This window comes from Ambystoma mexicanum, chromosome 6p, assembly GCF_040938575.1.
Source record: "Ambystoma mexicanum isolate Mex_15411 chromosome 6p, UKY_AmexF1_1, whole genome shotgun sequence".
NCBI classification, from domain to species: Eukaryota; Metazoa; Chordata; class Amphibia; order Caudata; family Ambystomatidae; genus Ambystoma; species Ambystoma mexicanum.
In genome coordinates, this window is record NC_090935.1 from 1,454,312,720 (window position 1) to 1,454,326,266 (window position 13,547).

The 13,547-nt window shown below is 48.1% G+C and overlaps 1 protein-coding gene across 1 annotated transcript in view; it reads left to right on the forward strand.

Annotated features, from left to right (window-relative positions):
- Window positions 1-13,547, forward strand: part of LOC138510522 (zinc finger protein 417-like) — a 318,227-nt gene that overhangs the window by 62,273 nt on the left and 242,407 nt on the right. Inside the window, exon 3 of the mRNA XM_069626236.1 lies at window positions 7,234-7,344. Coding sequence (XP_069482337.1) covers window positions 7,234-7,344 — 111 coding nt within the window. The remainder of the gene's footprint in view (window positions 1-7,233; window positions 7,345-13,547) is intronic.

Below are 13,547 nucleotides of genomic sequence, written 5' to 3' on the forward strand. Positions count from 1 at the left end.
TCGGGCCCCCGCCGAAGCACCCCGGTGGGAGGCCGGCTGGCGAGATTCGTCAGCGTGTGGGAGTCCATCTCCACCGACCGTTGGGTGCTGGATGCCCTGGCCCAAGGGCACGCCCTCAAGTTTCAGAAGAAGTGCCCTCGCGTTCCACCCGTGGCCAGGAAGGAAAGTCACGTCCCTCAACTACTGTTGGAAGTAAGGGCGATACTCAAGAAGGGTGCCATCGAGCTCGTCCTAAAGAGGCTTCGGGGCTCCGGAGTTTACTCAAGGTACTTCATCGTAAAAAAGAAGACAGGAGGATGGCGCCCCGTCCTGGACCTACGACGACTGAACAAGTACATCAAGGCACAGAAGTTCCGTATGGTCACCCTCCAGCATGTGTTGGGACAGCTGGAGGAGGGTGATTCCCTGTCGTCGTTGGACTTGGAGGATGCCTACTTCCACATCCCCATTCTAAAAAGACACCGGAGGTTCCTCAGGTTCGTGGTCCAAGGGCGGCACTACCAGTTCAAGGCCCTCCCGTTCGGATTGAAGTCAGCACCCAGGGTGTTCACCAAGTGCCTCGCACCGGTGGCGGCGCGGCTGCACCTACAGGGGATCCACGTCTACCCCTACCTGGACGACTGGCTCATCCGGGCAAGGACGAGGGAGCTTGCCGTGGAGCACACTGCGAAGACCGTCCAGCTGCTCACGGACCTTGGATTCTCCATCAACTTTCCAAAATCCCACCTGGTTCCGTCGCAAGTCGCCCTGTTTCTAGGAGCCAAGCTCGACAAAGTGGCGCGGCTGGCCTCGCCGTCGGAGGAAAGGACCAGGACCATTCTGGGCAAGGTGCAGCGTCTGCTGGCCACGGACATGGACAGGGTAAGATCTATCAAGTCCCTCCTCTGGATGATGCCCTCCTGCATTTATCTGGTGCGCCTTTGCAGGCTTCGGATGAGACCCTTACAGGAGTTCCTCGACGCCCGCTGGATCCAGTCGACGGGCAGCTTCGAGGACAGGATCCCTCTCAACGAGACGTTCCATCAGGCGATCCGGTGGTGGGTTACCCACTCACATTTGTCGGCGGGCACGGACTTTCAGACCCCAGCTCACCAGGTGACGGTGACGACGGACGCCTCCCTGGAAGGTTGGGGAGCACACTCCGGAGATCTTCACGCGAGAGGCCTTTGGCTCCCGGAGGAGGAGTCTCTCCACATCAACATCTTGGAGCTCTGCGCGGTGTTCTGGGCCCTCGGGTCTTTTCTTCCGTCCCTCAAGGGCAAGGTGGTGAGGATCTTCACCGACAACACCACCACGATGTTCTACATCCGGAAGCAGGGCGGAACCAGGTCCCCGGACCTATCCAAGGAAGCCCAAGATCTGTGGCATTGGGCCGTTCCCCAAGGGATGTTTCTGGTGCCTCTTCATCTGGCAGGAATAAAAAACACGATCGCTGACTCACTCAGCAGGGAGCTGCGCTCTTGCCACGAGTGGGAACTATGCCAGGATCAAGTGGATCGACTCTTCTGACGATGGGGCGAACCCCAAATCGATCTCTTTGCGACGGCGACGAATTCCAAGTGCCGGAGGTTCGCCAGCAGGTTCCCCCAGCCGAGGAGCATTGGCGATGCTTTCTCATTCCCCTGGGACAGCCTATTTCTTTATGCGTTGCCTCGGCTGCCGTTGCTGCTCTGGCTCATCAACCAGCTCAAGAGGTCCCGGTGCAGGATGATCCTCGTCGCACCGGCGTGGCCGAGACAGATCTGGTTCACGGACCTTCTGGCTGCCGACGGACGCAGACTTCTTTCCAGAAGGAGGCGCCATTCATCACCACAACCCGGAGTCGCTGAACTTGCAGGCCTGGCTCCTGCAGCACTAGAGTTTGGAGGGTACGACATCCCGGCCGACTGCAGAGAGGTTCTTGCAAAGGCCAGGGCGTCCTCAACTCTCAAGTGCTACGGACATAAATGGAAGAGGTTCTCTGTCTGGTGCCGTGCACAGAAGATTAACCCTCTACGGATTACGGCCCCTCAAGTACTGCCGTACCTACTGTCGCTGGCCAGAGCTGGACTGGCTCACACCTCCATCAAAATACATCTGGCTGCAATCTCCCGATATACCAGGGCGACGGGACGGGCGTCCTTGTGGTCTCATCGCCTGGTGAAAGAATTCATGAAGGGACTATTCCGATCATTCCCGCCGGTGAAGGCTCCTGCCCCGTCGTGGGAGCTTAATGTGGTGCTGACCAAGCTCATGGGGGCCCCATTAGAGACTATGCATTCGGCGCCTTTGAAGTTCCTGTCATGGAAGACAGCTTTCCTCGTGGCCATCACCTCCGCACGACGAGTGGGAGAGATCCAGGCTCTATCTTGCAAGCCTCCATACTTGGACTTTTCATGACACGAGGGTGGTGCTGAGGACAAACCCATCCTTTATGCCCAAGGTGCCGTCGGACTTCCACCTCAATGAGCCCTTGGTGTTGCCAATTTTCTTCCCGTCGCCTTCGTCGCCGGCCGAGAGGACTTTGCACTCGCTGGATGTAGCTAGAGCGCTGAAGTTCTACGTGGACCGCACGAAGAGTTTTCCGAAGGCGTCACAGCTGTTTGTGAACTTTGGGACTGTGAATCAAGGGAAGGCTCTCTCGAGGACTTCCATTTCCAGATGGCTCTCCGGCTGCATCATGCACTGTCACCGGTTGGCACACCGACAGCTGCCCGGCCATCCGAGAGCCCATTCGACCAGAGCGATCGCTGCTACCACGGCGTTCCTGTCTGGTGTGCCCCTGCTGGACATCTGCAGGGCTGCGACGTGGAGGTCGATGCACACCTTCACAAGATTCTACTGCGTCGATCGGGTCTCCAGGGAGGAGTCCAGGGTCAGCCAAGCAGTGCTGCGCAACCTGTTTGCCTAAGGTGAGCCTGGTGAGGAGGTAAGAGTTGCTTAATGTTGAGTTGTTGTATTGCTTAATGTTGAGCCTGTTGCCACCTCCCGGGTTGTGCATGTGTGTACTGCTATGTATTCTCTTATTCATGAGCATGTGAATCCATGCCAGACCCCATGCTGGAGAAGGAACAAGTTACTTACCTGTAACTGTTGTTCTCCAGCATGGGTCTGGCATGGATTCACATGCGAACCCTCCCGGCTACCCCTCTGCGACTCTTCACTTGGTCATACTGCCACTTTACGTGCTACCAAATCTGAGGATGGCTGCCGGAGGCGGGGCTTAGGGAGAGGGCAGTCATTGGCTGGGGGCAGTATGACCCGGAGACCAGTGATTGGTTACTACTAAGAAAGACAGATCAGAAACAAAACTGATACTGATTTTTTTCTATACCGAGGATTCCCGGCCTGACGACGGGGAATATTCATGAGCATGTGAATCCATGCCAGACCCATGCTGAAGAACAACGGTTACAGGTAAGTAACTTGTTCCTTATTTGAGCAATAGGAACTAGTACTTCTACCAAAAACAATGTGCATAAGACCAACGACCGTAGCATAGCAATCACGGCGCTGGGAGCTTTACACTGCGTTGCATCCTGAGAGGAATGCTTGTTGATGTAGATGATTAATGATCAGACAATCTCGTTTGTAACTTCTTTACGCAATTATATTGATTAGGCAATGCTTAATCTGCCTTCATATTAACACCCACCCAAAAACCTGATGGTGCCCAATTTAAAAGAAAACTCAAAAATACATTGTGTAGCACAAAGCACAGTCCATATCACATTGTACCCTCCTCCCACATTCCAATATTTCTCAAAGCAAAATCCAAATCTCCCCATGCATCACACTATGACTCAACAATCATCAAAGCACAGTCCACGTTGCACACTGCACCACTCTCTAACCCAAACTGCATACAAAGCACAGTCCATATCACATCCTATCCCCCGTGGTGCCAATAACCCCCAAAGCACAGTCCCAATAACATCCTTGTCCGCTTGATAGGCTTATCGATCTCCAAAGCACAGTCCAAATCACATCTTATCCTGCCCCCTCCCTAACACAGTACTCAAAGCACAGTCCCAATTACATCCTTCTCCGCTTGATAAGCTTATCGATCTCCAAAGAACAGTCCATATCACATCCTGTCTCTCTGTGGTGCCAATAACCCCCAAAGCATAGTCCCAATAACATCCTGCCGTCTTCCCTTAGCACCAGCACAATCCAAATTGCAAAGTGCCCTCCACTCCTAAAATTCCTCAAAGCACAGTTCCAATCACATCAGACACCCAATTCTTTCTCCAACATTCCTTAAATCGCAATCATGTTACCTTCTGCACCCCTCTCCAGCAACCATAACAGCCAAAGCAAAGTCCATATTGCATCCTGCTCCCCAACTCAATCCCCACATTGCAGTCCCATTAACATGATTCACCCTTTCCTAACACTAACAGTCCCCACATCACACTCCATAGCCTGCTCCTCAGCAAGAATGACAAACAATGGCATTGCCAATGACATCCTCCCGCCGCCACCCACAGCCAAAAACACAGCCCCACTCGCCTCATACTGCAATCCTTAACCCTCAGTGTCTTGCATGACCCAACGTTTCCTTCTTGGGGGCGTGGGGAAAGCTTTATTGGAGCACTTAGACTTTCTTATACAGCCAGCATGCACAAAGGATAAGAATTGCTACTCTCACTTCAGGAGGCGGGACATGGTGGATCATCATATGCCTGCCGTGAGGGAGCTTGAAAGGGCAGACCCTTTTGTTGACAACTAACATGTACAGACCAGCCAAGGCATGGCCACATTCTGCGCGCAAGCCCGACAGGTGTCTCTTTGGGCCTGCTGATGGGCTCCTGTTGTCTTGGCCCGAGCGGCAGCATCATCCCCTTAGTCACTGCATTCTCCCTAGTCTCCTTCACTCCCCCACACAGGGAGCGCAATGTAAGTTTTTCTGCGTCTAGTCCAACTGGGTTATCTAGATGACAGCTCTCCAGTCGGTCCCTTCCCGTTTTGCATCACCTGCTGCTGACTCTGCCCCAAGCAAGCACGGCCAAAGCTAGGCATTAAGAGGGTATGATGGGAGTGGAGGCAGCATTGATTTGGTCTCCCCCAAGCTCCAGTTCTTCGCCTTGGACCTCTGACCCCTCTGGCCCTTTTTTCCTCCTCATGTGGCATGTAATGTAATATAAATCGCCCTTCTGCCACTGTAAGAAACGAGGGAAGGGTATTTGATAGTGGGGCAGCATGAGAAGCAGATGTGAAGCCTGTGGTGTTGATGAGTTCAGGTTGGAAGTACCCGAGGCCTGAGTGCGGTTCTGCTTCTATGGGTTTGGTGGACACACCTCAGAGCATGTGGTCCAAAGATGAGATCCTAAGGTATGATACACTACAGCACTATGTCTCTCGTTGGTCACTGGCATGGGGTGACTGTGATACGGCGAGAGAGGAGAGTCTTGTCATAGCTCACATTGTGTTATGTGCTAATGGCAAGGCCTCTGGCAGCCAGTTGTAGGGGGTTTGTGTGTGTAGTATAAGGTCCTCGGATATCTTAGGGGGGAGTCGGTTAGTGAGGGGTAGAAGGAAGTAGGCCATATGAGGTCAAACAACTCGGTGTCCTTCCTGCATTCCTTTCACTGCAAACTTGCAGATAGGTTACATTTCACTTTCTCAAATTGCCTCCTATAGATACATGGTACCCCATGTGCAACAATTATCGGGAATTTGGCAGATGAGAGGAGAAGTCTGGAGAATACACTAACTACCCTAAGCTAAACACAAAGGGTTATGAGAGGCAAGAACATTTGGTTCAGAGAACGTGCTGCTTGAATTATGAGCACCCTGCACACCCCTTTAATCTTCCTTAGTATGTTGGTTGCTAGGCTGAGCTGCTTCAAACCTCATTTGAACTTGCTTAGGTGCGGTGCGTCATGGCCATCTGTGACTTTTGCTCGTCGGGGCAAGACCTGATGCAACAACGAAAGGTGTTTGTGAAGTGTTTGTCAGGCGACCAAAATCTCTAGCTGTTTCTTCCCAGATGTCTTCCCCAGTGTCCTCAAGAAAGCCTCAAAAGTCTCTCATACAGTGCACACAGCCACAAGCTAAAATAAAATTCTCCCCTTTTTTCCCAGCAGCCCCAAGCAACTGGGAGTTGAGGCAGCTCTATGTCTATGGTTTCAGAGTGATGATGAAACGCTTCAGGGAGATATTCATGAGGAAATGAGGAGCACAAAACAATACATGATGGGTGTTGATTCTGCAAAGTGCCCCACAAAGCTCCCCACAAAGCTCGGTATACCATCCCTTGGCCTAAAGGAAGTGGGGTGGCGAGGGTTGTTGCAATGCTCTTTGTTTGGGGCCAGCACCCCACAGTCCTCATGTTATCTTTTCAGCTCCTTATTTCAGCTCTGAAACACCTGTTTGCACTCTGAAACACCTGTGTAATAGCGCAATATAAATAAAATATCATATCATATCATTGTGAAGACCCCCCTGTAGTATGCCATCATCATTCTGAAAAGTAGAAATAGCGCAGCGCGCAAAACCGTACATCCACCGAAAGAAAGCAACATTCACAATGAAAATAGTATAACAGCAAGTTCATAAAATCAGAAGATAGCTTTAAACTGTTAAAACTGAAAAAAGAAAAAGGGTTTAAATTAGAAACACAACTCAGTTCATTATAGAGAGCAAAAGCATTAAGCTCATTACTGATTTTCCAATAAAAAAACAGCCCAATGTCAAAGAAACTCAGTATTAAAAAGAAAAGTGCCCAGAAGATGATCCACAGCCATTTTGTTCTTTGGGAAGAAAGACAATTATGAGATGACATATTGGGTGGGGCAAATGAGAGAACATAGATTAAACAGGTGAGTAAGTTTATTAAAAAAAAGAACAAGAAGACAAAGCTAAGACGTAGGAGAAAGCAGAAAACAACTTGGGATGGTGAAAGGTTTGTGATTATTGCCATACATTGCAATTTTGATATTATTTCCCAAATGTGGCATGATGATTCATTTGACATGTGATTCTCCCGAGCCTTATAAAATGGTGTGCCCCCCAACAGCAATGCCTCATGGTGTGGTGCCATCTTCCAAAATGGGGGGCAGATGTAAACTCCATAAACATTTCCCATGGGACAAGCTGACCTATGTAAATATGTATAACCCACTATGGGGCTTTTGGTATTTGTGGTCATTACACATACTATACAATTCAATTCTCTCTACTTCATCCTTGGCATTACCTAAGGATGTGTACATTAATGAATACACATGTTCTCTTTTATTTTAATATCAGGTCCTCTTATTGCTGCATCTGTCTTTTCATTAAGAGCTAAAGAAAAGGGCGACCTGAGTCCTGCGACCAGTCAAGATTCTGAAAGAAGATACAGTTTTAATCATTCCACACGTAAGTGACATGCGCAGAGCTTTTGGTGTGGATATCACAGATCTTTTGAACTCCTTTCACATACCACATATATGTATAACCACCTGAGCGTGTACATTTTAAGAAGTTCTTTGGAACATGCAGTGTGGGATAGTCTCCACTGTTCAGTGTATCTTCACTTCCCACAACCGCGGGCTTTTCCCAGTTGATATCACCTTAAAGGTGAATCATATGTAACATCAGTGGAAATCATGGAACGCATGGGGCAGTGGCTGTGATGGGATTTACAAAGTCAATAGGGTCAGTTTCTCTGTGCCACTTTTGTGCAAAATGTCCCCTCTTGTTCAATTTTCCCGTGGTGGAATAGTGAGGAATAAAGCATTAGCAAAAGTGTCTTTACTCTTCACTTTTTACCACAGCAGTAGACAACTGAAAATGTTGCCTGCAAAGCACGCTTGACAGGCAGTATTTACAATGGATTCCAATGGAATCCGCCTGCTCTTACCAGGTGGTAATTTCAAGTGGCTTCCATGCATTATTGTTAGCGTGAAAATCCATGCTGGCATTAATTCACCCGCATTTGCATGGCACAGTGTGAAAGGGAGTCAAACACGTGATGTCCACTCTGTTCCCCAAATCTGCCATTCAAATAAATGAAAATGGGATGGTGCATTGGGATGGTGCAGGAGAATTGCAATAATTAGACAATAAACCTCGACGTGAGTGGGCATTAATGGTAACTGCTGGGGGCGGAGTTACAGGCCTGAGTAAAGCAAGGTCCTTAATGTGGGCCCGGTCACCATTACCTAACCTATAATGCCCATATACAGAGGGGTTTGAAACTATTGGATCCCAGGCCTGCTTTCTGTGGTGTTAATGCCTTTTTTTTAAAGTTGAGAAAAGCCACGCAACCTGTTTCTGAACAACAAAAAAAGATATACAAAATAAAATGGCCACCATGCATGTAGGAAAAAGAGAACTACGTGTAGTCCCTTCTTCCTTTCCATGTTTGCCCATTGCTGCTGAGGAGAAGGGCCAGAACAGCGAGTGCCCCTGTAGCCAGTGAGGGACGAGGCGCCCATAGGTAAGTGGAGCTGCTTTTGGTGTGGTCAGGGGAGTAAGCGGTGGAGGTGGAGGTGGAAGTGGTGAAGGGGAATGGGGCGCGGGGCAATTGAGGGCGGGGAGGGAAGATGGCACCTTCCCGCATGTCAGGAGGTTCGGAACCTGGGCAATACCATGAGGTGTAGCCCACCCTCTGAGCTTCCTGATCAGCTGGGAGGCCCGATTACACCCACTCTGGGGAGGTAATTACCTTTCCTGCCATTTTTTCCAATTCACTTTATTTGCAACATGATCCCCATTATTATCCTTGGTTCCTTATGAGCTTAGGAACAGAAGTAGTGTTGCTTCCTCCAGTTTTACCTCATCCAGTCAATATGATGATTAGTAACCAGCACATGTATTTTCGATACAGATATCTGTTTTGTTTGTCGTGGGAGCCTCCTCTGTACAGAGACCTGTCTTCCATTTAGCCCAACCCCACCAAATGATAACCCCTGTGTGATTGCAGATCTGTGAGTGTTGCCCTCTCCTTCAATTTACCCACTCCTATGGGGAGGGGGGGGTGGAAACCCATCACTAGCACTAGGGATATTATTTTTTATAAATAATTTTAAAATGTTTGTGGAGGGCACCTCCTAGCATGTAGCCATGCCCCTACCCTAGCTAGCCCTACCAACAGGACTGTAGCATTTCTGCATCCCGGGGCAGAAGGGGGTAGATCAGTGCATTTGAATTACTATGTGATACTCTTTGCCTGTCTAGGAGGCTACCTATGGTGTTTGGTCGGGGGCAGTCCCCCAACCCACCAAATGAGAAAGGTACCCATGCATAAGGTATACTGCTTTCATTGGGAAGAGAGGAGGATGTAAGGGCATGCATGGTTGCAGGAAGATGCTGGCAGTTTACCCATGAGAGGTGGGAAATGTGGAGAAAGATGAGGGGGCTTTCAATGTTTTGGTTTTTGCAGAGCATCCTATGCAGGAAAACCTTGTGCAATCTCAGACATCACTGGATTCTCAAAAAGATGTGTGGTGCTTAATGCTCTGTCAATCCTGCGCTGTCCCAGACAGTATGTCTAGGCATCCCGTGTGGGGAGATACAGATATTCTACCCGGGAATGCAGTAGACATGTCTGGCTGTCAGACGTGTCTGGCGACGTAGGGCTGCTGACACATGTCAGGTACTGTGCCATTTTCCCCAGGACGTGCACAACAATGTAGTAAGATGCAATATTATCTTTCACTACACATAATGCAGAAAAAAATGCAGCTTACCGTGCATGTTTGCTTAGGAGAGGGCTCGGCAACCTTTTGCTCTCCGGATTCTTTAGGCAATAACTGCCATTGCACCAGCCAGTGTAATCAATAGTGCGGGGTCATGGAGTCATATTCTAAAACCAGCTACAGATTGCCACCTCCTGGCTTAGGGTGTTGCATGTTCTGAGACAGACCACAATAACATAACCCTAAGACTCGAGGGTATCGTATTGCTGTTTTACTTCCAGAGATTGAGGGTGTAAAGTTACAGGTGGAAACCGTTTCTGCAAAATTGATTTTTCGACTTATGTTCTGTTTTGTTCAAATTATAAGGGAATTATGGGTATTGAAATGTGGGGAGTCTGCACAAATCACCCTGTCTTGAATTCGGATGTGTCTGCTGTCCAGCAATCTACACATTTGTGGGTTTCCCTTTTGCTTTTTCCCCAATTTGTGCAAATTTGAAGAAATCAGAAAAAACCAGCACAGCACTTCAGAAAAAACAGTGTTATCACACATGTGGAAAAAAACTTTTTTTTTTAACCTACCCTGTTTTGAAAATCTTAGAAGATGGTAATTTTAAACATTTTGTTGATACCGTTTACAGGAGAAGAAAATTTGTAATGATACCCTTCAAAAGCAAAGGAACGAGTGCTGCCTGGTATTGGACCTGCAGCGGGGAAAAAAACGACACCAATTTGGTCTGAATGTCTGTAAAAGCAAAAAAGATACAAAGGTTTGAATGTGGGTTTGCACAAATCCTCAAAGGTTATCAGTTAAGAAGTAAAAGAGACCGTTCCACCATCTCATGTCCCTGTTTCTGTCTCTTTGAGCCCTGTGCACAATCCGATTCCTATATTGTTTCGCTATGTTGCCTTAGACCACCCCCATTCGAAGTCATGAAACCAATAGCATGGCACTGGTTTATGCAGGACATCCTTTTTAGCTTTGGTCTCATTGGCCCAAGCAGTGAGCAAGCAGCGTTATCTCCTGCCAATGCAGTGCCTCTTTTTCTGTTTTCATGTCTTTGCCATTTGAGGGAGCCGAGCCATCTGACAGGTTAACCTGAGGACTGCGGCTTCTATTTTGAGGGCCACCAGAGAAATTGGGCCAGACTATGGCAATGGAGGCCTGGCCCTGGTGAAAGACAGGTCAGAGCTGTGGCCTCCGGCTCCACCCAGGACTTCAGGTGGCTTCTTCTGTACTGCGAGTGAGGGAGAGCGAGGAAGAAGGAGATAGAAAGAAAGATAGACTGTTTAGTGCTGTGAAAATTAGAGAGAACGATAGAGGCTTTAGGAGAGAGAGAGAGAGAGAGAGAGAGACATACACATGTCAAACAGTGCGATAAGCCTCAATCAACTCGGGTACTGTCCAGACGTGTCCAGACATGTTGTTTTCCATTTCTTGGCTCGCCCAGAAAGGTAGCCCTTTGGGGAGCCTACCCTCCAAACCATGTAGTTCATGTCTTTTCTTTGAAAGTGGCTCCTCCCCATAACGGTCAGTTGTCTATTTCCTGTGACCATTGCCCTAATCTAGGAAAATGGCCAGACATATAGCAGACATTGTTCCCATAGAAGTACAATTGTACCAAGGGAGGAACCCCGGAAACTAGGCCACAACTGTAGGCCCGGCCATAGGTACAATGGTAAATCCGGGAAAACTATTCATACATTATAAAACGACCTCCTACCCTATATAACATTTCAAATCTAACACTCCACCTTTGTGTGTTTCCTCAACATGTATGCTAAATTTAGAATCCCTTACAAGTACTTCAGTTGAATCGAGGTACACGATCGGTAATAAGGATTCCTCTGCTGATGTCCCCAAAGGCATTTTAATTTGGATAAAGCAACCCAGTTCCACACGCGTGAGGGATGGGGAGTCCAAGGGATTGGGGGGGAAGGGGACATTAGGAGTCCCAAAAGGGGACAGGGCATCCGCCGGGGCTCTGTGTGAGATCAGCAGGTTCCTGCACCTGCACCTATTGGAATCCTGAGATAAAATAGACACTGCAGTGCATCTTAAATGAATAGCATGAGGTTATTTAGGCTTTGCAAGGCTTTGGGATTAGTATTAAATTTAAAGTCGGAAAATTAAGTCGGAAAATTAAAATTGAAGCTTGGCAAATAATCCACCATAATACGAGGGCAGCGTGACCACATGTCGAACTGTCATGCAACCAAACACATCTCTCTCACTAACATTTCACTGTCTAAATCTGCTTCAGTAATACAATCCAATTTACTCCAAACACATTAGAGTATGGCTTTTTTGCATTATCACTCAATGCTCCAGCTAACTGATCCTACACGCATCCAGTCCAACCAGAACTCCCCCCCCCTCCCCGCTGCACCTCCACTTCCTCTGTATAGACACCTACTTCCCCTTTCCCCCTCTCCTACTTTCCCTCTTTTCCTTTTTTTCTTCTGCAGACTAAGGTATCAATACTCTGGGCCAGGATCTGATTCACCAGCTTAGCATAGGCGCACTGAGACTACTATGCTGGTGATTTGACAAAGTATAACGTCTTCATAACATAGCATGCCAGTCCTCCTGTGTCATACATTCTTCTGTTTGCATGTTCTATCTTTACTGCCTGCATGAGGTCATCAGGCAATCTCTTTTCCTTCAACATTCAACAAGAATGTGTCTTTGCAATTTCGTTCACTATAGCTTTCTACCTTTACTGTTAAAGGACAGGATTCAAAGACCTTCCATATAAAGATAACTAATAATCTATACCCACCGTTCATTTCTGTGATATGTAAGTCACTCCTTTCTCTACTGCCCCTATTGGTTTGGGACTTTTTCATCTCAGTGCTTTATTAAATGGGAAGGTATCAAAAGGACAATAAACAGAGGAATACACACTGAGGGGAAAAAAAGCAAACGGCTGTGAGAAATGCTATAAGAAACATTGTCATGGAAAGAGAAATTCAAGTGACAAAAAACGAGAAACAAAGAGGTGCCTAAAGTAGAAAGAAGATGGTTTCCAACAGAGAGAAACCAAGACATCTACCCGATAAAAAATGGTTTGCCATCAAGGAGAGACAGAATAGCACTTGTGAAAACCAATGAGTGAAGACTCTGAGAGAAAATAAGAGAAGCACTTGGGAAAGAAAGATAGATAAACCCTAACGACAGACGACATTTCAAACACCCAAACAAAGAGACAAAGGGGCACACAGGTTTACAATTGGAGATTAGCATATTGCATCGTTTTTCACTGCTAGTCTCTGTCATATACCTGTTCATGTCGATGCTTGCTCCGGATCTGGGAAGATGTTCGGGTCCAATATAACCAGGTTGAGTCTTCACTGGACGGTCCAGGCTTCCAGCAGGTAGCAGATGCAGGGTGGGAACTGGGCTCCGGCAATCCCTGGATGGGAAGACGGAACGGACTCTCGGGAACAAACTGCCTACACCGGCACGACAGGTCAAGTGGAGGCACCCAAAGAGGGGAGATGGTGGACCAAGGCAAGAAGGCAAGGGCATCGGTAGCAACCCAGCAGAGGCAGAATAGGGAAACAGAAGGGCAAAAGGCAAGGCAGCCACTTTTGTCTCATGTAAAACTGCTTTGCTGTAGATATTATTTCGCTTCAATGGTCCAAGGTTATTAAAGACATGTTGAAACATTGCGCGAGGAGCCAGACAGAAAAGCCGGTTTCCCTCCATCACATATCCTTGGAAGCGGGGAGCAAGGCATTCTTATCAGTACACAGATGCCAGTGAGTCTCCTTAAAAGAATAGCAATGTACAAAACTAATATTAAAGGGTTTGAATTAAGCTCTTCTTAACGGCCCCCCTTCTGAGCACTGTGAGCCCCCGGAGAGCAAGCTGACCTCTAGAGCGTGAATCGAAACCAGGAGATAGTAAGGCCTGGAATGTGCCAGTCCCCTTACG